Source organism: Melozone crissalis, unplaced genomic scaffold, assembly GCF_028551555.1.
Source record: "Melozone crissalis strain CALT ecotype California unplaced genomic scaffold, PUWL_Pcris_2 ptg000090l_1, whole genome shotgun sequence".
Lineage (NCBI taxonomy): Eukaryota > Metazoa > Chordata > Aves > Passeriformes > Passerellidae > Melozone > Melozone crissalis.
Window position 1 is genome coordinate 950,546 of NW_026535867.1, and position 23,516 is coordinate 974,061.

Sequence of the window (23,516 nt, forward strand, 5' to 3'; positions counted from 1 at the left end):
CACTAAGCCATGTTTCACTCTCTGTGGGCAGTAATGAGTTGCAAATCAATAGACTGTTCTCAGCTTGGCTCACAGAGGTGTAGCTGGGTATAAAACAGCATTAACGCTATCACTAACACTTGTTTCAGTATTCATTCAGGCCATTTGTTTGTGGTCTTAAATAGCATGTGGTATGGTACACTTAATTCAGACGGCATGAAGGTGAAGGTTCAAGCATAAGGTACTTTTCTCGAGAAGCAGGGCTGAAGTACTGATTGTTTTTGTTCTGTTTTTTTAGCTATTTTATGAAATTGCATTGTTGAATAATAGCTAATGTGGTCAGGCACCAGAAGAGCTGGTTTTGCTTGTTCTTGCACTTAATCAGCCTTTTAAACTTTAATTTTTTAGGGTACTTTATTGTGTGGTGATAGAATTTTGCTAGTGCCGGTAATCAAAATGCTATATAGGAGAATAATAATATATATATAAGAAAATTGGTGTGAGTGGACTAGAAAAGGATTTCTAAGATGAAAGTGGAGGCAATGCCTGGCTTTGTGCCTGGGTGTGAGATTGGGGAGCTGAAGGGAGACAAAAGGATGTCAGGTACTTCTGCAGCTTCCAGTTCCACAGGAAGGTGAGAGGATCTTCCTGTTCTGGTGTGCAGAATGATTGTGAAAAGGAAAACCACCAGGAAATAGCAGAATTGCCTATAAAGCTGTTAAAATCTTAATTAATGTCTTGTCCTTGTCATATCCTCCCTGAACCTAAGAGAATTTAAGAATTCTTGTTGAAAGGTCACTGGTTATACATTTTTTTCATGTGGTAAACACTGCATTTTGTTCTGACTTGTGTCTGAGTAGCTCCTGCAGTGGTGTTGTATTTAATGGAGCTGTTTGGGACCTGCACTGTGTTAACAGACCTCGTGTTTCTGCAGAACAGCTTGGTAGTCAGGGAGGTGTTTTGTAGTAACAACAGTCCCAGAAAATGAGGAGAGAGGAATCATATCCAGTAAAACACAGAACATGTGCTAAACCACATTTTCTCAGCGTAGGCCCAGCTACAGAATGATGGGAACCACTCTCTACCCAGTCTTCTGGTTTGAGAAGCCTAAATTCTGGAATATTTTAAAATATACTTTTTTTTTAACCAATGACTCCAGCTAAGGAGCTGTTTGTTTTGGTTTTGGAGTTGGACCAGCTTTATGATACTCTCTTTGGTATATGGATTATGTAGCTCTGTGGAACATCACAATAAGAAGTTTGTAACAGTGTCTGCTTGAAAGTGTTTTATTAGGTCTTAAGAGTGACTTAAAAAACACAGTTCAGTGCAGGACTCCAGTTTCCACATAGCAGACAAAATTAAATGATCTTAGTAACACCAGACCATGATAGAATAGCATATTAATATACATTCTATAATTTACATTACATGCTAATATATTAATGGTTTTCATTTTCAGGTGCTGGAGATCAGAATTTATTTACTTCCTTGTATCCTACACTTTCTCAGCAGCTTCCTAGAGAACCAATGGAATGGAGGAGGTAAACTTACATTTTATTCAGTGATTCTGTTTCAATGTCTGGTTTTGACCTGGGTAAATGTGTATTTGTTGTGTTCTGAGGAGCTCTTACCATAAATTGAGTTGAACAGAGCAACTGACTCGAAGAAATTGGAGAAATTAGATAATCAAAGTGAATGTTGTGCACTTGAGGATGATCTTTTCAACCCTTCAACTTTGCCTAAAGAAAAATGATAGTAATGCTGTGTTTCTCTTCCTGATTTTGTGGTTTGTGGGTTTGTCTTGGTGTGCTTTGATGTACTTGGGCTGCTGTGTTCTGTGTGTGGTATGCTTTCTCCTCAATGAGAATATAGGTAGAACTCACATGGAATTAGATGTATTTCCCTTCAGAAATACATTTAATATATTTGAATGTTTTGTGATTGGAAAAAAAAAAGGGGGAATTCTCTTATTTGGTATTTTCTGCTCTTCCTAGAGATACAGAAAATCTTTTACTGAAAGAAAGCTGAAGATTTTCTAGCTGCTGTTCTTCCAAAAGGAGAACAGCATTTTATCTCATATCAAGCAATACCAAATTTTAGTTGACTTTATACCAACTGCAGTGAGTGTAGTATGTGGGTTTCCAGTGCCAGAGTATTTCAGTTTATTTCTCTTCCCCACCACACATGTTCATTTTTCTATTCTGTCCACTAATTTCAGTTTTTCAACCCTGCAGGTCTTACGGCCGTGCTCCCAAGATGATTCACCTGGAATCCAACTTTGTTCAGTTCAAAGAGGAGCTGCTACCCAAAGAGGGGAATAAAGCCCTTTTGACTTTTCCCTTCCTTCATATTTATTGGACAGAATGTTGTGTAAGTACTCGGAAAAACTCAAATTTAAAAATGAAATTGTTCACATAAGCATGAAAAGCAAATGAAAATAACAGCACAAGCAGAAAGTCAAAACAATTAACTCTGGGTTGCATAAGGATGCATACCTGATATATTGCTGGAAACAAAACTTAGCTTGAGCCCTTCTTGCCATAAGCAGTATCTGTTTGTAATGTTACTTGACACTAAGAGGACAGGCATTTGAATAACCTGTTTTCAGTACTTTGTCACAAAACCCCAGGATCTTACAGTGACACTGCAGTGGCACTGTGCACTGTCTTTGTAACACAGAAATGTGGCCAGGGTAGTTCAGTTATGATCTGTTGGTGTACTGAAATCTAAATATACCATTTTTTTCTTTAGTTTCATCTTCTGTGTCTGTTAGGTACTGGTGGATGTCAGCAATTTAACTGGGCAAGATTTGGAATGTCTTAATCCTGTTTATCTTCAGTTCACTGCCTTTTAGTTTGCCTCTGTTGTGAATTAATTATCCACTTGAAGGACACAGGTGAAATCTGATCTGTGACCAGTCAAAAAGAATCCAGAACATTGTTAAGAATTATCTGTTTTTATCTCAGTAATACCAACCCAGAAGCAAAATAAGCTTTTAAACAGGTTGAGATTTGAGCAGTGCAGAAGGGGGAAATATCACACTTCTGTTACTATGTGAGAATAAAACAGTTCAGCTTTGTAATTTCAAACATGTTTTTATTGTAAAGCTCCAGAAGGTGTAAAACAAAGAACTTAAATGATGTTTAAAAATCTTAATTTCAGTCATCTAAAGAATGTTAATGTACCAACTACTATATTTGCTATTAACTGAAATACTGGAAATGAATTAAATTAAAAGACTAGAATTTTACTACGCTTTACCTCATTTGATTTTTTTTCAGTAAGTGAACTTACTGTCACTAATTCCATTTGAGATGTCTTTCTGTTTGCCTTCTTTTGGAACAAAACTTGCCTTTTGAAATTGTTCAGAATGTGTGTTTGATTTGATGATTCACCACTTCTCATCCCAGGACACGGAAGTGTACAAAACCACAGTCAAGGATGACATCACCAAGTGGCAGAACGTTCTCAAGGCTCACAGCTCAGTGGACTGGCTGATTGTGGTGGTTGAGAGTGATGCCAAGAAAAAGAACAAAACCAATATCCTTCCCCGAACCTCTATAGTAGATAAAATAAGGAATGACTTCTGTAACAAGCAAAGTGACAGGTGAGCATTCTTGGGCTTGTAAATATTTTCATCTTTTGACCAGTGTGCTGATTTATAAACTCAGCTCCATATACAAGACATTCCTTGCTCATTTAAAGACTTCCCTTGATGTCCAGCATTCACACTGGTGGCTCTATAAGATTTGTGCTTTGAAGGAGGCTGGCACAAAAATAAAAGGAGAAATTTTATTTTCTTGGGTTTGTGGCAGCTTTGAAATGTGTGTCAAAGAGATTTCAAGTATCTCCTCCTGGCTTAGAGAGGTTTAAGGGGAACAGTGTGATGTTAATCAGCTTTTAGACCTTCAGGGTTTTTTGTTTGCTTAGGTGCTTGCAAATCTTACCAGAGTTGCAGGTAGTGGGAGTGAGGTGAGTAGGGAATATGATAGGGCTGATTTTTTGCCATTCTACTTTCTACTGTTCACTTAATCACCTTTCCACTCTGAGATAATTGACATAAGGCCAGTCTCTTCAGATGTTTTTATTCTAAGGAAATAGTAATGAATGTATGAAACTGTTCTTGCTTTCATTAAAGCCAACAAAATAGGATTTTCTAACCAGAAATAGCGTTTTACTTGGATGAGAGATTTTCCTATCTTTTGTTAATAAATTGTGATAGAAAAACTGAGGAAGGAAGATGCTCTGAAAAAGTCGATTTATTTGTAAATTAATGGGATCTGTTTATTTTCTGAGAAAAGCAGAGGAAGTTGTAGCACATAGGATGTGTAAAAACCAGATTGAGATATTTCAAGAATCTATTATGGATTGATTATTTCAAGTGAGTTAGGAAAGGCTGACTGTATGTGAACTGATAGATCCTGATTTGTATTTTGTAGGCTCTTTACCAGGAGTAGCTATATTTGCTGTTCTGCTGATTTGTATTGCTAGGCAGACTTTTCTTTTCTAGGTTAGCTACAGCATTACTTATATTTAAGTAGTTAGAATAATGTATCCATTATTTGCTTCAAAAAAAAAAAGCTTTAGAGTGGTTATTCTGGGTAAAACATTTAGCTCTTCTCATAAACTATATCACATGACAAAGTTTTTTAAAAGCTACCAAGCTCCAACCAGAAAAAGAAAACAACCCAAAACCCCAACATAGCTGCCTCCAAACAAACAAACATAACCCTTATCTTGTTTTTTTCCCCTCTGATTAAGGTGGATGGAAAACTAAATATTGTTCATTTTGAATTTGTCAGGAATGCACAGTATTCAGCTGGGCATTTATATGTGAATGATGTGATTTCCTCCTCAAATAGAATTCTATCAATCTCTTTACAGATGTGTGGTACTTTCTGACCCTTTGAAAGACTCTTCCCGTTCTCAGGAATCTTGGAATGCCTTCCTGACCAAACTCAGGACATTGCTTCTCATGTCCTTTACCAAAAACTTAGGCAAGTTTGAAGATGACATGAGAACTCTGAGAGAGAAAAGGACTGAGCCAGGGTGGAGCTTCTGCGAGTATTTCATGGTGCAGGTAAGAGTCTCTTGATTTTGAAGAAAATACTTGAGTTCTAGTTTTAAAAATGGTGTTTCTTTGTTGTGGTTGGATTTCTGGTCCTTTTAATGTTTTGATCATTCTTTGAGGGCTGTGGCAGGAATTGTGGAGACTGGTTTAAAAGCAGCATTTTTGGATCCTGTTTGCAGCAGGTTTGGGTTACCTTTTAATACAGTTAATGCAGTAATACAGTTTCCTGCTGTTAGAAAAGCAGAATCTGTACAGGCTTGTCAAAATTTTCTGAACCTCAATTGAAGCAAACAAATTGCATCTAAAAAGTGTTTTAGTAGTTGATCTTGAATTTGGGGTAAATGTCCTATTACTGTGCATACACACTCAAACTCACAATTGGTATTTAATATGAATGCTGCTGTTTTCTTTGTTCAGATTGTTATCAGTATTTATGGAGGTGATGTTTAGAAAAGTATTTATTTTGAAATAATCCATATAGGGAGTGCCATGAATTCTATTTTTATGTAGTTATAAATGCAATTTTGTTTTAGCTGGTTTGGAGAAAAGCAAGAATGTCTTGTGTGATAAAGTTCAGTATCTTGATTCCTTTGGAATTTTCTGGTCACTATACAATGCTGATCTCTACTCCACTGCATCCTCCTCCTGTTTCCTTTGACTGCATGTGTATCTTTTGTATAGGATATATCTTATTTTGAGGCCATTTCTACTTAGCAGTTTGGCTTTGTGTACAAAAAACCCTTTTATGATGCACTGCAGTTGATGCCTTCATGGTGTAAACTGAGAGGAAATCATCAGCGCTATTATGGGAGATGAGTCTTCGGCATTTATTCATTTATTTATTTAAATGCAAACTTTTTATAGATCTATGAGCAATATCTTGTAGTGAATCAGGATCTGGATACACATCAGAATTTACTGGCAGAGCAGTAGAATTTAATTTTCTTTTGTGGACCTCCCTGTGTTGGGAAGAGATCTGCTCCAGTGGCAGGTCTTTCTTATATATGTGAAATAAAAATTAGAAAAAGTAGTTCCTGGAGCTCTGTGGATGGATGAGGACTGAGGACAGGCTGTAATACCAGACATGAATAATGTCAATAACATGTTCCCTGTGTTTCTTGTGTGCCCAAAGGAAGAGCTGGCCTTTGTCTTTGAGATGCTGCAGCAGTTTGAGGATGCCCTGGTGCAGTATGATGAGCTGGATGCCTTGTTCTCTCAGTATGTTGTCAACTTTGGGGCTGGTGGTAAGTGTCTGAAAATGTGAAATAAATGTTGAGTGCCTGAATTCCTTCACTGTGCTGAGCAGCCCTGTGCTTTGGGCAGGCCCAGGGAGGCTGCACCAGGCAGTTTGTGCTCTTGTTTTATGCTGTGTGCAAACACAAGTGTCCATCAGTTACAGTCTTAACAAAATTTTGTTTCTTGTCTTGTGAGGCTGAGAAGCAATTTTTAATGAAAACCTGTGTTTTGCTCTAATGGGATGATTGTTACAACCAGAGCCCTGAACTATGAAATGACACAAGTATTGATCTGGCTGAGATACAGCTGCTGTTTTTACAGCTCCCTGCTAGGTTTTTCAGTAAAGAGCTTCCTGGAAAAGTGCATTCAGTGTTGCCTCAAATTACACAAGATGTTTGGTAATCACTGCAAAACTTAATAGAAATAGGTGCTTAATCTGCACTACAGAAGATTTAACTTCATTTTTGAGAAAAATTACTGTGCAAGAAGTGTCACATAGCTTTAAACTGTTTTAATGAGCTAAAGCACATGCTGTTATATAACAGCTTTAATCAGATATGTTTTATGAATCTGGTGAAAATATAGTGCAGGAGTAATTGCAGTGAAATAGATTTGTGCTGACTGAACCCAATGCAATACTTGGAAGTGGGAGCACATCCATCCATGATGGCTGAATAAGAAATATTTTAGCAAATAAACCTTGTTTGTTTTGAACTTCAGGTAGGCTTAATTGCTAAGAAATAAATTAGAAACTGGTTGCCACTATTCTGATAACAAACATACAATGAAGACAAAATGCCTATGGGAAATGAATGTGAAACTCAGTTATCTTACCTCGCTGTGGAAGTTCTGGTGGTTTTTTGGTTTGCTTTTTAAAGCTAAGACAATAAGTCATTTATCCACGTGATGAACTTGGGAAGGACTAAGGCAGCTCACAGCCTCTGGAGGGAGGATGAAGAGGCTTTCCTAGAAAGCAGTGCTTGATTCTTGGATATTAACTTTGTTCACTTAGATGGTGCAAACTGGCTGACGTTTTTTTGCCAGCCAGTGAGGAGCTGGAATGGTTTAATTCTGAGGAAGCCAATAGACATGGAGAAGAGAGAGCTGATCCAGAACCAGGAGGCCACGCTGCTGGACCTGCGCAGTTACCTGTTCTCCCGGCAGTGCACCTTGTTAATCTTCCTGCAGAGGCCATGGGAGGTGTCCCAGAGAGCACTGGAGCTTCTTCACAACTGTGTGCAGGAGCTCAAGCTGCTGGAAGTGAGTCAGTGTCATCTGTTCCATTATGTGAATTATTTCATCCACTGATGATCTGTGGCATTCTCTGAAAAATTCCCTTCACCCAGGATTTTTCTCCTGGGACGCTGAGAAGCCTCAGAGAAAAGTAAAACAATTCTTATCTCATTTGCTTCTCCTGTGTTTTGCTCATGTGGAATGTGTTTGGAGATTGTTTACCCACAGGTGATTGTTCCATTGGATTCTGTGTGAGTTGTTCTGACTCTTTGGCCAATTGGGGCCAAGCTGTGTTGGGACTCTGGAAAGAGTCACGAGTTTTCATTATTATCTTTTTAGCATTCAGTAAGTGTCCTTTCTGTATTCTTTAGTATAGTATAGTATTCTTTAATATAATATAGTATCATAAAGTAATGAATTAGCCTTCTGAGTGCATGGAGTCAGATCCATCATTCCTGCCTTTGTCAGGGCAATTCCCAGCAAAAACAATAATGACCTAATGAGATCTCTCAAGTTTAGCTGTTGGTGACCAGCATTCAGTAAGGGCTGACTGGGAGTTATCAAAATGATGCTGTAATATCAGTGATGCTGCAGCTAACTGTGTCATCATGAGGGAAGAAATTTAGAAACATCACATCTGGAACCCAATCTGTTTAGTTAAAGTGTTTTAGTCTTCACCTGGAAAGTTTTTCTCTAAACTGGTAGTCATTTGCCTGCTCCTTTCATGGATTTATTACCAATCTGTTGAACTGTAGCTCCATAATTTAAATCTGTAGCAGTGTTGTATTGAAGGAAATAAGGCAGAGTGATTATTATGCTGTTATGCAGGCTAATCCTCTGTAACAAAAGGAGATTATTTCTGAATATCACTTGGTGGCTTACCCATGTCCTCATCCCATGGGTGCCCTGTTAGTTTTATCTGTGCCATTGTAACAGCAGCTGCTAACTTTTGCCTGTCTGACGTTGTGGTAGTAAGTTCCATCTGTTCATCTGCATTTAAAAACTGCAAATCTGCTTCAGATGCTTTGCTGACACCTTCATGTGTTCTCAAACTAATGTGTAATTCCCACAGATAGTATTATTTGTGTGTGCATTTTGTGTTTGTTTTTTTTTTTTAATTTCCGAAGTGTAGCCTTCTAGATCTCTGAAGGCACTTCCTACAATTCCCCTTTTGCTGCACCCCAGGTCTGTCCTGTGCCCCCAGTGTTTGAATTTTCCTCTGCACTGTCCCGTATTTCTGCTGTTCCAGTCTTGCTGTGGTGATCCAAACTGAATGCAGTGTTCTGGCTGTGAGACAGTGACACTTTAATGTGCGCAGCTTGTGCTTATCCCTGTTGTGATCCTTTTCCTTAATGCAGGCAAACCTCTTAACGTGGCTTGACACCACTGAACACACAGCAGAAATCTAAACTGCTCTCTTCTTAGGATCTTTGTATTCCTGAAAATTCTTTAAGAATTCAGATCTTTATTATTTCTTCAAGTTCCTTGTGCTCATACTTTGGACTTTCCTATCCCATTAGTCACTTTATTATGGGTTTTAGGACTTTTATAGTCTTTCTAAAAGGAACATTTTTGCATTATTATGAACAGGATTTTGAAACACCATTATTGTGTCTATATTCCATGTCTTTGGTTATGCTCATCTTTATCTTAATTCTTGAAAATATTTTAGTATCAGACTCTCTTGTCTTTCTCTGTCTTTCTCTTTTTGTGTTCCTTTGTTTGTTTTCATCTCCATTTTTTAATTAATTGTCCATGACAGATGTCTTATCCTTCAATGAATAAGCTTATTTTTGTGAAGGAATCTTAGAGACTAATTTGTTTTCTCCAGGTTTTTAACACTTCTTTACACTTTTCATTTCAGTCTCAGTTAGAACTGATGTTTCCTTAGGAAAGTAGTAGTCTATATCCAGAAATTTTTCCTAACTGTATTTTCCTTCAGCTGAGTGTTCAGACTTCTGGAATTTTTCCAAGACCTATTAGTCTTCCTTTCCTTCTCTTTCATCTTGATGAATGTATCAGATCTAGTTAATATACTTCATGAACTAATATGTATAAATTATTCAGGAGGCAGCAAGAGTTGGGCTGTGCTTTGTGTATTCTGAGAGTAAACTCTTCTAAGAGGTTTTGCTGTGTTGTATCAAGAAAAGTACTTCAGCTGAAGTATTTTCTCTTCTGATGATGGTTTATTTCCCAGTTAATTTTATTTCTTCATCTCCAGGTCTCAGTTCCTCCTGGAGCTTTGGATTGCTGGGTGTTTTTGAGTTGCTTGGAAGTCTTACAGAGAATAGAAGGCTGCTGTGATAGGGCTCAAATAGATGCAAATGTTTCCCACACAGTTGGCCTGTGGAGCTATGCCACAGAGAAGGTGAGTGAATGATGTGTTGGGGCAGTGGTATTACAATGTTGAAATAAAATCTTTATTTACCTGGAACAGAGTTTTGTCCTTTTGATTGTGGAATTTAATACTGGGTTTTGTACATTGTCTTGAGTTTAGTCTAGATGAGACATCCATGTTTCAAATTCCACTTGGCCTGTTGCTATGAAGGAGGTAATGTTTGAGGTTGCTGCTGCTTTCCACTGCCGAAAAACATTTTAGAAAGAAGATAAACTCCAGAAACTATTGAAATAGTCTACTGTGGTATCTGTGGATGTTTTTGAAGACCAACATCTTTTCAAGACTCACCCTTTTGTTTGCATAGCCTGTAGAATATTTGCTCTTTATTTTAATTATGGTTTGCTCGTGTTTAAGTAGACTTAATAATCCTCTAATTGAGCCCTTGAGGTCCTTGTTTTATTACAAAAGCAGGGAAATGAAATTTCACCTTGAAGAGTTATTGCTAAAAAAATGAGGGGGGTGGAGATCAGAATAAAGGAAGCAAAGAATTGTTTAAAATGGCAACTGGTGCATCAGATTCTTCCCATACTCCTTACAGTTTCTAGGGAAGATAAATTCCAATGTGAGCTGGAAATGTTCTTCCCTTCCATCATTTTTCTCACACAAAGGGTGAAGGGAGGAATTTTAGGATAATGAGTAGCAGTAAGGTGGAACTGACTGAATGAAGAAATTTAGCAAGTAGTGACAAAATTAAGTGGAGTTTAAAATAAATTAAAAAAAAAAGAAAAAGGTTAATGTCCACCCATTTTTATGTGACAAGCTGAGACCTTTATTCCATTGTAGGCTTACCTCTGTAGTTGATGGAGTTTTCTAAGTAAATTAACCAAATGGCCAATAGCTAAGAGCTTCTTTAAGACAATATTGTGGGTGTTGAGCCACCAGCTGCTGTCTAGAAGGGGTTTTATGGTAGTTAACTCTGTTAACACTGTTAGCTGTGCTAATCTCCTTTTCAGGAAGGTTTTCATCCAAATATAATACTTCAGGTGGATTTGCAAGCTGCCTGATCACTGTACTGCAGACTTGCCTGCTTTTCTTGATTATGCAGTTTTCAAAAATACAGACACAGCTATTAGAAATAATCTTCGGTCATAACTGCTGAACATCTCAAGCTTTGTTTGTGTTTGTGTTGAAAACCAGAAGGATTTATTCAGATTAGGTGTTGTGCATGTAGGGATCTGTGTGTGTAGGCACATTTGATGCAGTAACTTATATGCAAGTTAATTCCTTAATAAGTTACTTTGAGAATAACAGTTAATTTTGAGATCATATAAGCAGCGTAATATGAAAGCAATGAAAATGGAATGATGTTATAGAACAAGAGGAGTTTGATATTGATTTTACAGCCTATTGAAAGCAAGCATCTGCCTTCTCTTACAGCTAAAATCTCTGGGTTACCTGTGTGGACTTGTGTCAGAGAAGGGCCCCAATTCAGAAGACCTTAACAGGACTGTGGATCTGTTGGCAGGGCTGGGAGCAGAACGCCCTGAAACAGGTACTGCCAGGAGTCTGGAATTCCTTCCACAGCTGCCCTTTTCTGAAATGCATAGCATAGAAATACATCAGTAATACAAATTTTTAAGCATCCCTACAAATACACACACACATAGATAGAACTTTATCTCTTGCAAGTTCTTTTAATGCCTGTTTAGTATTTCAAACTGCCAATGCATCTCCTTACTGTTGCAAGTTTATTTTTTCCATCAATGCTCCACTTAGCAGCATTTAGGTGATTGGGCTTGAACAGCACTGGATTTGAGTTAAATTCTTAATGCTTTCAGACAAGTATTTAAAATAAAATTATTGGAAAAACAAATGGAGCATCCTTGATTGTGTGCAGATAGCTAACCTGCACCTGGAGCTGCAAGGTGATATTAGTTTTTAGTTTTCTCTCCATTTTCTACTGGAGAAAAAACAGGGAAGGGATGTGGGGAGGGCTGTTCTCAGAGTGTGTTTGTAAGTAACGCCTCTTGTCCTGCTTTTTTTCCAAAGCCAATGCATCACAGAGCCCTTACAAGAAACTCAAAGAGGCCTTATCATCTGTAGAAGCTTTTGAAAAACACTACTTAGTAAGTATGAGTCTTGGTTATTTATATTAGTTTTGTGTGTGTTTGCACTGTAGATTAAATAGGGCCAGAGTTTTCAAACCTGAGAAGATACATTAAAACATAAATTTGTATTTCCATGTTTTGGTATCAAAGGTTATTTCTTGCACACTGAACACAACAAGGCTGATTTGTTTAACAGCTGGAACCTTATAGGGGCCCCAAGTTTCAAATATTTGCATTAACTTTAATATTTACAGTTATGAGCTGGAGGTTATTATCTGTGGGTATGTATACTTAGATATTAAAAAAGCCAGTGTCATGGCTGTCATGTTCTGCTGTCCCAAACTCAGAATTAACTGACTCTTTCCCAGAAGAATATTGATGTGTGAATTCAGATTCCTTTTAAATGGTCTGGGCCTGCATTTTGCAATGAGTATTACATGATTAAAGTTATACTGTTGATTTTTTAAAAAATATATAAACTGTGGGACATCTGTGGATAGTAGGGTTGTACCTGGCATAGATTGATGCACAGTGAAAATTCTAATACTGTGTATTTATATTTCCTTACAGCTCCCCAACTTAGGAGCCATTGTAATGATTTCAGGATTTTTAATTTTGCTGGTTTTGTTTTTCAAATAGAAGATTGTTAAATAAAACAAAAAACTCTTGACTATCACAAGAATATGTTTGATTTTTTGAGGGCTTGGTTTGACAGTTTTTGTTGGTTTGTTTGGTTGGGTTTTTTTTCCCAACCAGTTTTCCTTGGATTTTTTTTTTCCTTAAATAATTTCCCTTTAAAATTTCTTATATTTGCATATGGCCAACAAGGTTTTCTGGAGAAAACTTGAAGGAAAATGGGATACTTTTTTTGAAACATGAAAACTATGTGATACTCAATTTTACAAAGTTTTATCAAAAGAAAAGATCTCCAGACATTTTGTCTGAAGATACTGGGTTTCACTTTTATTCTTCATTTATTTACAGGACTAGTTTTGTAGCTGGATCAGAATTAAAATCTTGAGAGTTGCCAGCTTCTCTTACCTATTCACTTTCAGCTTGCAGCTGAAGATCTCTGCTAAGCTCAGCAGTAACTTCCGAAATTTAAGAAACTTAGTGGGATCTGTAGTGTTTGCCAGAGGAATTGCCATTTCTCTTTGTATTTATGACTGCACTTTTATGTAATGGAAATTCAGATATCAGATACACTCTAAAAGTTGTCATGTAGATATATACATTTTATGTGTAACTATATTTAATTTTGTCCTGTATTCAGTGGACAAGAATTAGTTAAAACTTACTGACACACCTAAGATAATTTATTTGCATTTTTAAAAAGAAATCTTCTCAGTTTGAAGCCATTCCTCTTTATCCTGTCATGATGTGATATATTTTTTATTTTTTATATATCTGGCCAGAGATTCTTATGGACTTTTGAAAGAATTTGGATGGTTGAACACAGTGTGTGTGTTGTAACTGCTAATTTTGTGAGAAAGTTTTGCTGCTGTTATTAAAGCTTAGGGCAAGGGGAGGAAGGTGACACTTGGAAACTGTGGCTGCATTGGAGATTAAAGCTTAAAGATGAGGGATAAACTTCAATTTGGGAAGGCAAAAAAAATTTCTTTAAGGCAATCTTGTGAAAATAATTATTCTGACTATAAGTTAGCACTCAGATGTGGGATATGACCAGGTGCAGGAGCAGTGAAGGTGACCTGTTACAAAGTGCTGTGTGTTTTGTGCTTAGGGCAAATGTGACTCATTCTGGGCATTTTGTTGCAGTAACTTAGTCTCTGGCTATGAGTTTGTGTGAAATCATCATACAGCTGCCAAAAATACATAAAGTTCATAATGGTTTCTTTTCTTTTATACAGGATCTGTCCCATGCCACCATTGAAATGTACACAAATATTGGAAGAATTCGCTCAGCTAAGCTTGTGGGAAAGGACTTGGCAGAGTTTTATATGTAAATGACTCTTTAAAATGTCCTAAATGCATTGCCTTTGAAAAGGTTGAATATTATCCCTGAGGAAGATGTGCTATAATTAAGCAGGAATTTTAAAAAGTATTTTTTAATGTAAACAAACCCTATTTCAGGAAAAAAACCCACAAACTAGCAATCTCTTTTATCAAACCTTAATTCTCACCTCATGATTTTGTACTTTTAACTGTTATGTGTTCTGTGGCTTGATCCTTTCTTCTTCTGGGGAGAAAAGGCTGGGAAAGATAACTGTAAACTGTGAAACAAGTCAGAGGCCTCTTTAGTAAGCAGGCTGTAGTAAATGCAGTTGTTACCTTAACTAAATATTAAACTGCATCTATCTAAAAAAACCAGGAAACATGTCTTTGGAGAGTAATCCATTCATATTTAAAGTTATCCTTGCAAAATGTTTTTTTTTCCTCCTGTGAAACAGTGATTTGATTCCTGATTTCCAAATGTTTTTATTGTTTTTATCCCTGCTTTTGAAATCCACTGAGAAAACCTCCTGCATTTTTCAATGACATTTTATTTTTCTTCTTATTTAGAAGAATTTGGGAGTCATAAGTGGTTTTTTTTGGAAAATATGTTGGGGCATGCTTCCCACTGATATTCACTTAAGCAGTCTGATCTCCACATTGCAACAGTTTCTCCCAAATTAACTTTAATTTTGATCAGAGGAAGTAACGTTAGCTTTAAAGACTGCCATGGAACAGCTGTGTGGTGATAAAATTTTCATTGTAGTATTCTTCTGCTTTAAAATTTTTGAGGAAGCAAATTTTTAGTTAACTGTCAGAAGCTTTGGGTGGCTTTTGTTTTTGTGGGAGGTTCCTCCACCTCATTTGCCCTGACTTGGGATAGATCTGCATATGGAATAATGACATTTTTTTAAATTGCATTTCTACTTGCTGAAGTGAATTGCAATAAGGAAGGCCCCAGAAAATTCAAGATCATAATGGTTCACTGCACTTTGTCCTGCATTTACTTGCAGTGTTCCTCCCCCATCAGCACTTTGAGAAAAGATGCAGAGAGTTTTCCTGGCTGCAAAGGTTCTTACATTGCTCTGTGCTCATTTTTCATTTTCCAAGGAGGAAGAAAGGTCCCCAGAAGGCAGAGGTGTATCTTCAAGGAGCACTGAAAACCTACCTTGCTGAGGGCTGGGCTCTGCTGGTCACACACACAAGGAAGCAGCTGGCTGAGTGTCAGAAGCAGCTTGGCCAGATAGAAAAGTATCCTCTAAGGCAGAGCCAGGACAATGCAGACAGGAAAAATGATGCTTGGGATTATTTTTCTGACATATCTCTAACTTTTATTTAACAGTAAAGACTGCCAGACATTCTGAGTCTGAGCTGAGACACCTGAGTTATTTGATACCATAGAGTGTATTTTGGGGGTTGTTTTGTTGTGCTGATTTTTTATTGGATTGTGTTCTTTTAGAACAGGATACATTATACATGTCAGCCTCCTGTGCAAATTTATTATTAAATAAAACAATGAAAGCTTTTCTAGATTTGAGCTGCAGTATTTACAAAATATTCTCACATCACTTTTAAACACTCTTAATTTTTTCTGCTTCAGTGCAAATGCTCATAAGGAATCTGAGCCAGTAATATTGCATTCTTAGCTAAATAGTCAAGTGATCATTTATATCTCCAGCACTTAAAATCTTAAAGAATATCTTCTGAGTTATGGCAAGTGGTGCTGTAACAGCTGGCAGATTCTCAGCCAGGTAAATTGGAATAAAATAGAACACTCAAGATTATTTAGTGCTAAATGCTGGCCAGTGGGATACAAGACACTGTGTCTTTAACTTGCACACTGCATGGATTATTGTCAAATAATGAATTTTCTATGCTCATGAATCTTTTTAGATGAGGCAAGATTGCACTGGTTAATTTTGGATCATGTTTTTAGTAGGTTTGCTACAGAAGCATTGAGATTCTGCAATGCTCTCAGATGATGGTAAATCTTCCATTTTTTCTTTTCTAGTGGAAAAGTGCAGAGATGATAACAGGAGGTCTTGTCTCTAAAGCTCAGAAAAGCAGTACTTGAATGTCTTGTTTTCAAATTTGTCATTGTTGTGGGTTTCTGTCTCCTGTTTCCTTAACTTCAGTAGTTATCTCCAAACAAGCAGCCTTTTAGCTGGTGATAATCACTTAACAGAAGAGGAACGCAAAAGATTTTGCCAAGAAATACTTGATTTTACCAATCAGCAAGCAGAGAACCAAGGTGAGTCTGGGTCTTAAAACTTGATCTGCTCCAATCTGGTTGTTCCCTAAAGGTAGATGGGGAGGTGTTTTCTGATTAGGTTCATTATTTTGTGTATAATTTCTAAACTTATGTTTTCCAAAACATTTATAAATCTCTAATGAAGAATAGTGAAAGATGAAAGGGTAATTAACATTTTTATTTTAAATGCTGCAAAGTCTTTGTTTTCCTTCAATTATGTTTCTCTGCTTTAGCAGCCCATAAATTATTGTGTGTTGAGTTTTTGTTTCAATTCCTAATGTATCTTTCACTGCTGGCATGCAGGTGGCAGCTCTGTGATGTTACATCCTGGATTTTGATGTTAGATCTGTGCCCATCCACTTGCAGTTTATTATTTTGTCCGTCCTGTTTCCTCTCTTTATTCTTCATGCTGTTTCAGTAATATCTTCTCATCAGATATTAATCATAATTCAAATTTATATGGAATACTTCCTATAGATCTGCTTATTTTATATGCAGTAATATTTTATATGCAGAAATATGCAGAAATTTTTTCTTAATGATTAGATGTACCGTAAGTAATATGTTACTTTAGACTTGATTCTTAATTAATTTTAGGTACTGCCTTAGGGTTGTTTTTGGAATGTAGAAAAGAGAATGAAAACCCCTTGCACAGCAGAGCTGCTGGCTCAAGGCACCATCAGCCTGATTATTAGTTTCTTAAACTTGTACAAGCTCTGGGAAATTGGTCACTTAATGCGACTGTGTTCTGTATTAGTGAAATGTTTGACTTCTGCTTGGACAATATTTCTTAATTCAGTTGTTTTTAATAGCCTGGAAATGGAAATGGAAATTGTAGTGTAAGTAAAACAAATCTTGATGTCTTTTAACTCTCATGCAAGATAAAAAATTGGAAAGCAGTGATTTGTTGAGACGTAATTATTGTTGAAAAGTTGTTGATCCATTCAATTCTAGGGATTAAATTTTTAAGAGAAAAATTTTGCTCGTCTCCAGCAGCGCTGGAGAATAATAAAATCCCTGATTTTATCTTTGCAGGTCAAAAGGTTATATTGCCTATGCACTCCTTTGCCCAGCTGAAAACTCTGCATTTTGACCCTCCAAATGCTGTTGTGCACGTGGGTGGAAAGCTGTCCATCGAGTTGACTTTGCTGAGCCAGATGCCCATCCCCGTGCAGGTGGACCAGGTCGCCATCCACGTTCACTTCAGCATCGAGAAGAACAGCTACAGGAAAACGGCCGAGTGGCTCACCAAGCACAAAACTTCCAACGGCGTCATCAGCTTCCCTAGTGAAATTACAGGCTTGCCTTTGTCCAGAAACAGCCTGCCAGCCCTGGAGCTGGCTGAAATGTACGAGAGGAGCCCCTCAGATAACTCGTTGAACACGGCGGGAATCATCTGCAAGAACGCGCACATGCTGCTGCGGCGCCAGGAGAGCAGCAGCTCCCTGGACGCGCCCTCAGGGCTCACTTTGGAGGATGGGGCTCACGTCCTGAAGTGCAGCAACTTGACTCTGGAGCCAGGGGACAATAAAATTACATTCAATATTCAGGTATGTTTATGTAGCTGGGTGGTTGTAGCACTCGTGATACAGAAACTAGAAATGCTGGCTGAGGAAGAGCTTGTGCTGGGGAGTGGTGCCTGTTATTGTATATACAGGTGTTAATTGCTTCCTGCCACTCTTGGATCATCCATTCCCCTTGCAGCTTACTGTTCTTCACCATCATTACCCTTGAAAGGATCCTGTTGTGTTCATGCTAAAACATACAGATGACTCTTCTACTTGAAATCATTTGAGTCAACCTTCCTAAACCTATTTTAAACATCTTGACTATTGCTGCCAAAAATTGAACTGATAAATTCATATATAGTATGGTGTACTGCTCATGAAGTCTGCCTGTGCTGTTGAGGTTATTCAGAATAACGACTAAAAGCTTTGATGTGAATTCTTTTTCCAGCCATTCAGTGAGTGATTGTGTGGTTAAATTTGGTTGACAGCCTTTTCTTCTCTGCAGAGGGTGGTAGAATAATTTTTCTCTTGGGGCGTGTAATAAACCTACCTGCAAGTATTTGAGATCAGCTGCAAGTATTTGAATTTAGAAGATGTTAGAATTAAAATTGTCCCCATTAGTCATCATCTAAGTTAACTAACTTCTTAGTTACTAGTTATCTGTGGAGTGGCAGTGCAGTCATTTGAACTATCTACTGCCCTATTTCTGAGGTTTCTTATCCTCTCAAAGGATTGGGACAGGTTAATGGGATTTGGACCAGGGGCCTTGGTGCCTGGAAATGCCATATTCTGTAAAATGAATTCATATGTATGTAAAAGTGGATTTCAGATGGAGAGAGCTGCTAGGGACTGCACTGACCTGGCATTTGGGGTTTGTGGGATCAGGATGCAATTGGGAACACCAGGAGAAGAGATGGATGAAAAGCTAGGTAGAGCTCTGCTTTGAATTTGTCTGGTTCTGCTGTGAATCTGGTGGCCACTGGAGGATGGACAGCATTACTTTTATAAATTTGCTATTTTCCCAACCTTCCTTGCAAGAAAAGAACTTTGTATGGGAAGACTGCTCAGTGTGAATCCCACAATATAATTATTTAAGGCATGATTTACCTGTCCTTAAAGGGAAAATCTGAGCACGTTATAATTTTAATAGTGTATTATTAGATAAAACAATGAAAGCTTCTCTAGATTTGAGCTGCAGTATTTACAAAATATTTACTAAAAATTCATTATCATTGTAGTAACACAATGTGTCACTTCTACTGGATTACACAGCTGGCCAGGGGATAGAAACTGCTGACAACTTGTTTTCTGGATTTTCTTAAAGTAATGCTTAATTGCACCACTTCTGCAGGAAGAGGAGTGACTGTGCTTCTGTGACCCAGAGGGAGTTTGATCATTTCTGCAGACCTTACGCTGATGATTAACATTATTTATGCTGACAGCAATCTTCCAATTTTTCCAAGCCTCAAAAGAGATCAGAAAGCTTTGTCTAAATTCTTTAGACCAATATTCCCATCCCATGCTAGGATTTAAAGTATCTGTATATTATGTATTATTTTACTCATGCTTTTCTGGTTTTTTAGGGCTAAAATGTAGTGACTTTAATGTCAGAATGCATAATACTGAATTTCAGTCTGGATTTGCCATGTAAATAACTGCATGAGGTTTGGCTGTTGAGTTGGTACAGCTTTTCTCCACAACTTGTAGACTTATTTAATTCTACCCAGCATTGTTATTTATGTATTACACTTGGAAAGTGGCACATGAAAAAAAGAAACATTTCCCATTCCCTAAGAGCAAATAGAATCAAGAATAAATATACTATAAGGTGTTGCAGATTTGCTTTTGTTTTTAATCTTATTGAGAAACATCCAGAATCCCATTACTCAGGGTATGGGAAGAGTTGGAAATTAAATATGTATGTGTTACTTTCTTGTAAACATTGACTCAGGGTGTGTGGTGGGGAGTGTGTGAAATCAATAGCAGTGAAAGCTGTGCCTTAGATAAATGCTGTGGGATTTTATAATTGTTTTTATGAATTAGCCAAATAAGCACTGGTGTTCTTTAGGTACTTAAAAATGTTTTTTGCATATATGTTGCACTTTGGGGGGAACCAACCAACAAACAAGGCAAAACACACCCTAAAGTAACAAATTGACAGCATAAGTATTACATTAGTTATCCTGATTATTAGTGCTGGTTAATTATGATGTTTTCTCTTGAATCAGACAGCACTCTAGAGCTTCTGTCTTAGTGCGGCAAAAGGTGCTCCTTTGTGTAAATCTTGTCATTTACTCAGAAAACTGAGCTTTCTGAAATCTGCAGTTTTAACTTACAAATCCAAAGTACCTGATAAAAATGAGACGGAAACATGCTGTTCTTTAGCAGAGGGCTTGTTCCAGGAGTATTTTCTTAAAATTTAGATAAAAACTGAAATGTTTTTCTTCCAAGGCCAAAGAACCTGGGACATACACGCTCAGGCAGCTGTGCACTTCAGTGGGCAAGGTGCAGTTTGTCCTTCTTCACATCTACCCCATCGTGCAGTACGATGTGTACTCCCAGGAACCACAGCTCAAAGTGGAGCCCATGACTGGTAGGTGCAGTGGCTGTGCTGGAGCTGCTTTGATTCCTCTTGTGCTCCTGTGGGACTAGAGAAAGTGTTTCATGGCTTCAGTATTACTCAGTTTGCCTTACTCTGCCTTGTGAGTCTGAAATCCAACCTTGCTTTTCAAGTTACCCATCATCATGTCCTGCCAGTGATGGCCCATTTTGGACAGCTGATTTTAGTGCTTGGCTCTGGACACAGAGTGTCACTTTTGAACCTTGATTTGAGCATGCACTGTCACTGAAATATCAGGTGTGATTTGAGTTGCCACACTGACCAGAAATGAATATTTACATTTGTGATTGACTGAGCTACTTATTGGCTGTGATCACAGGATCAGTTAGGCTGGAAAAGACCTCTGGGATTGAGTCCAGCCTATGGCCTTGTCACCCTGACCATGGCTCTGAGTGCCACATCCAGTCTTCCCTTTAAACACCTCCAGGGACAGTGACCACCTCCCTGGGCAGCCCATTCCAATGTGTATTATTCTCCCTTTCTGTGAAGAAATTCCTCCAAACTTAAGGCTAGAGTCCCTTTGATATTTACAAGAAATAAGTAAGAAATGGGATTCTCTACTAGAGAGGATATAAACTTATTAAAAATGAGTACTGAGTGCATCCATTGGTTTCAGAGAAAGCTGAACACTAGTTGTTGCAGTGTTTATTAAAGTTAATAGTGATTTGTTTTCAGGCTATTGAGTGCGACAGCTGAGGAGTTAATACGAATTTTGTGCTGTCATTCCAGGTTGCAGTGTGTGGCTAAGGAAAGACAGGCATATTGGGTATATATCAAATTAAGGACTCCTGTGAAACTGATAGCTGTGATTCTGTGTGCACACTGGCATTCCTGTTGTGCTGATCATGTTAATACAGCACGTGGGTGTGACTGGAATCACAGGTGTGAAAATACACAGCTGTCTGCAACCTGGAGAACTTTAAAAGCGTAGTAAATTCTTTGGGGTTATTGTATTTCACTGAAATCTGTCTAGAGAGACAGTACATCTAAACTATCCAAGATGCAGTGGGTTTGAGCTCTCAGGATGAAATGTGGTTTCCCCACAAGTTGTGTCTGAGCTGGGTTTAATGTGTCCCATAACAGCAAAACCCCACACTTGTAAGTTACCCCAGTGTGTTACCAACTGTTTGCTAACAAGCCTTAGAGCATTGTCACCACGTGCTGGGATCTGTTAACAATTCCTGCTCTGTCCTGCAGAGAGCCTTTTGGCTGGCATTCCCCAGAAGGTGAAGTTCACAGTGACCACTGGTCACTACAGCATGAAGAGCGGGGACACTCTGCAGCTGAGCAACGCCGAGGCCATGCCCATCCTGTACCACCCCGAGAGCAAGGCTGTCATCTACTCCAACACCAGGGGTAAGCAGGAACTGGAAACAATCACCTTTAAAAGGCTCACAAGTTCAGGCATCCTGAGGCTTAATACTTACAGCATTAAGAACCCTGACACTGTTTGTCAATAGTCATTATTTAGAATAATTTTAGGGATTTACAACCGAGTACTTCAGTCTCAAGTTTTCACCCTCAAAGTAGTAATATGAATTTTGAGAAACACAACTGGACAATTTTAGTTCCATTGATGAAATCCAGAAGTCTTGTGAAACTGCTGCATGTGTGTCCAAGGTTTCTTGAAGTGGAATGATGAGGCTTAACAAGGTGCTTTCATGTCACAGACATCTTTTGTGTAAAATCCTTTCTTTAGGATTTTTCCCCTTTCTGAGAAGCTGTGGCTTCAGCAACAAAATGTAAACAATGGTTATCTGCTGCTGTGGAATGCAACAGGTGCACCTGTGATTAGTCTTCTGTATATGTTTGGATTTACTGACCACTCAGAAGTGGTCAGTAAATCCAGCAGAGCCATTCTTGCTTTCTGCCTAGACACAAAACTTTGTTATTGATTCCTTTTCTATTCTTAGGGTAGTTAGCTTCTGAGAACTTTCTCTCTATTTCTTTTTAGTATAGTTATAATGTAATATATATCATAAAATAATAAATCAAGCCTTCTGAACATGAAGTCAACATTCTCGTCTCTCTCTTCACCCTGAAAAACCCTTGCAAGCCCTGTAACACTTTCACTTTGTAGAAACTTAGTAAGTGTCTTATGATGGGCTAAAGTAGCTCTTTAGCTGGTTTGAAGTTTGTTGTTAAATTGCCCTCTCAGTTCTTTCCTGAACATTAGGAGCCTTTTATTATATGGAATGTGGTGGTTGACTTCCTGCAGTTAAAGAAGGATAGAGCATTACTCCTGGGAAGTGAAATATTTAACATGTGCAGATTATAGCTGGTTTGAACAGGAGACTGTGGAGTTTTTTAACATGGTTTTTCATTGCTGTTTTTGCAAACATTGCTGAGAAGTGGTTATGGCACCACATCTTTTTCTAATATTTTCTTTCTATCTCATTCTACACATCTATAGAAAAGATCTCAGAGTCATCATTAAGGATTCAGTCTTCTGAGAAGATCACAAGCATCAGCTTGCCAGTGGCCCCTGCTTACCATGTGATTGAATTTGAACTAGAAGTCATGTATTTGCCCTCAGCCACACAATCTGCAGTGGAGAAGGAAAATACTACAAATAAAGAAAATCACAGAAAAAACAAAGAGAAGCAGAAACAGGACAACTGCATGGCTACTGTTGATCAAAAAGTAAGATGTAGTTTAACTTTTTTATTATAAAATGTATTTGATTGCAGGGGTAAACACTTCATAAAATAGAAGTTGTGAGGGGGAACTTGTTTGGAACTTATTTTCCTTTAAAAGACATATACACAAAAATCACACTGAATGTTAAAATGTAAAGAAATTGTAAATATAAACAGAAATACACACTGTTGTTAATAAATTGTCAACTTGGCTAGTAATCTAACTTTTAGAGTTTTAACACAGTTTATAAAGCATGGAGGGTACCTGTGTCTTTGTAAAAGGTAGCATGGTGGTCTTTTAATTCCAGCTTCTGATTCATGGGAAAGATGAAGTCATGTGTGCTGCTTCAAATTAAAACAAATATACATTAAATGCATTTATAAAAATATTTTGATCTATTAAATTATTATAAAGACATTTAAATAATAGATCTTACAGCAGTTTATTTGATACTGACCTTTATGGGGGTAAAGGTATCAGAGATGCCATTGGTGTCCTTTTTTTTTCTTCAATTCTCCTTCCTTTTTTTATAGTCTTTAGAACTGGGTATGTCAGTTCCTAGAGGAAAAGCTGCTTTGAGAT

At 37.7% G+C, this 23,516-nt stretch overlaps 1 protein-coding gene across 1 annotated transcript in view; it reads left to right on the forward strand.

The window, feature by feature from the left end:
- TRAPPC10 (trafficking protein particle complex subunit 10) overlaps positions 1 to 23,516 on the forward strand; it is a 38,098-nt gene that overhangs the window by 7,883 nt on the left and 6,699 nt on the right. Inside the window, exons 2-17 of the mRNA XM_054291276.1 lie at positions 1,439 to 1,520; positions 2,214 to 2,349; positions 3,390 to 3,586; positions 4,864 to 5,059; positions 6,183 to 6,294; positions 7,299 to 7,546; positions 9,741 to 9,887; positions 11,295 to 11,409; positions 11,907 to 11,983; positions 13,834 to 13,925; positions 15,026 to 15,166; positions 16,054 to 16,166; positions 17,202 to 17,716; positions 20,126 to 20,267; positions 21,492 to 21,650; positions 22,708 to 22,937. Of these exons, the coding sequence (XP_054147251.1) occupies positions 1,439 to 1,520; positions 2,214 to 2,349; positions 3,390 to 3,586; positions 4,864 to 5,059; positions 6,183 to 6,294; positions 7,299 to 7,546; positions 9,741 to 9,887; positions 11,295 to 11,409; positions 11,907 to 11,983; positions 13,834 to 13,925; positions 15,026 to 15,166; positions 16,054 to 16,166; positions 17,202 to 17,716; positions 20,126 to 20,267; positions 21,492 to 21,650; positions 22,708 to 22,937 (2,702 nt within the window). The remainder of the gene's footprint in view (positions 1 to 1,438; positions 1,521 to 2,213; positions 2,350 to 3,389; positions 3,587 to 4,863; positions 5,060 to 6,182; positions 6,295 to 7,298; positions 7,547 to 9,740; positions 9,888 to 11,294; positions 11,410 to 11,906; positions 11,984 to 13,833; positions 13,926 to 15,025; positions 15,167 to 16,053; positions 16,167 to 17,201; positions 17,717 to 20,125; positions 20,268 to 21,491; positions 21,651 to 22,707; positions 22,938 to 23,516) is intronic.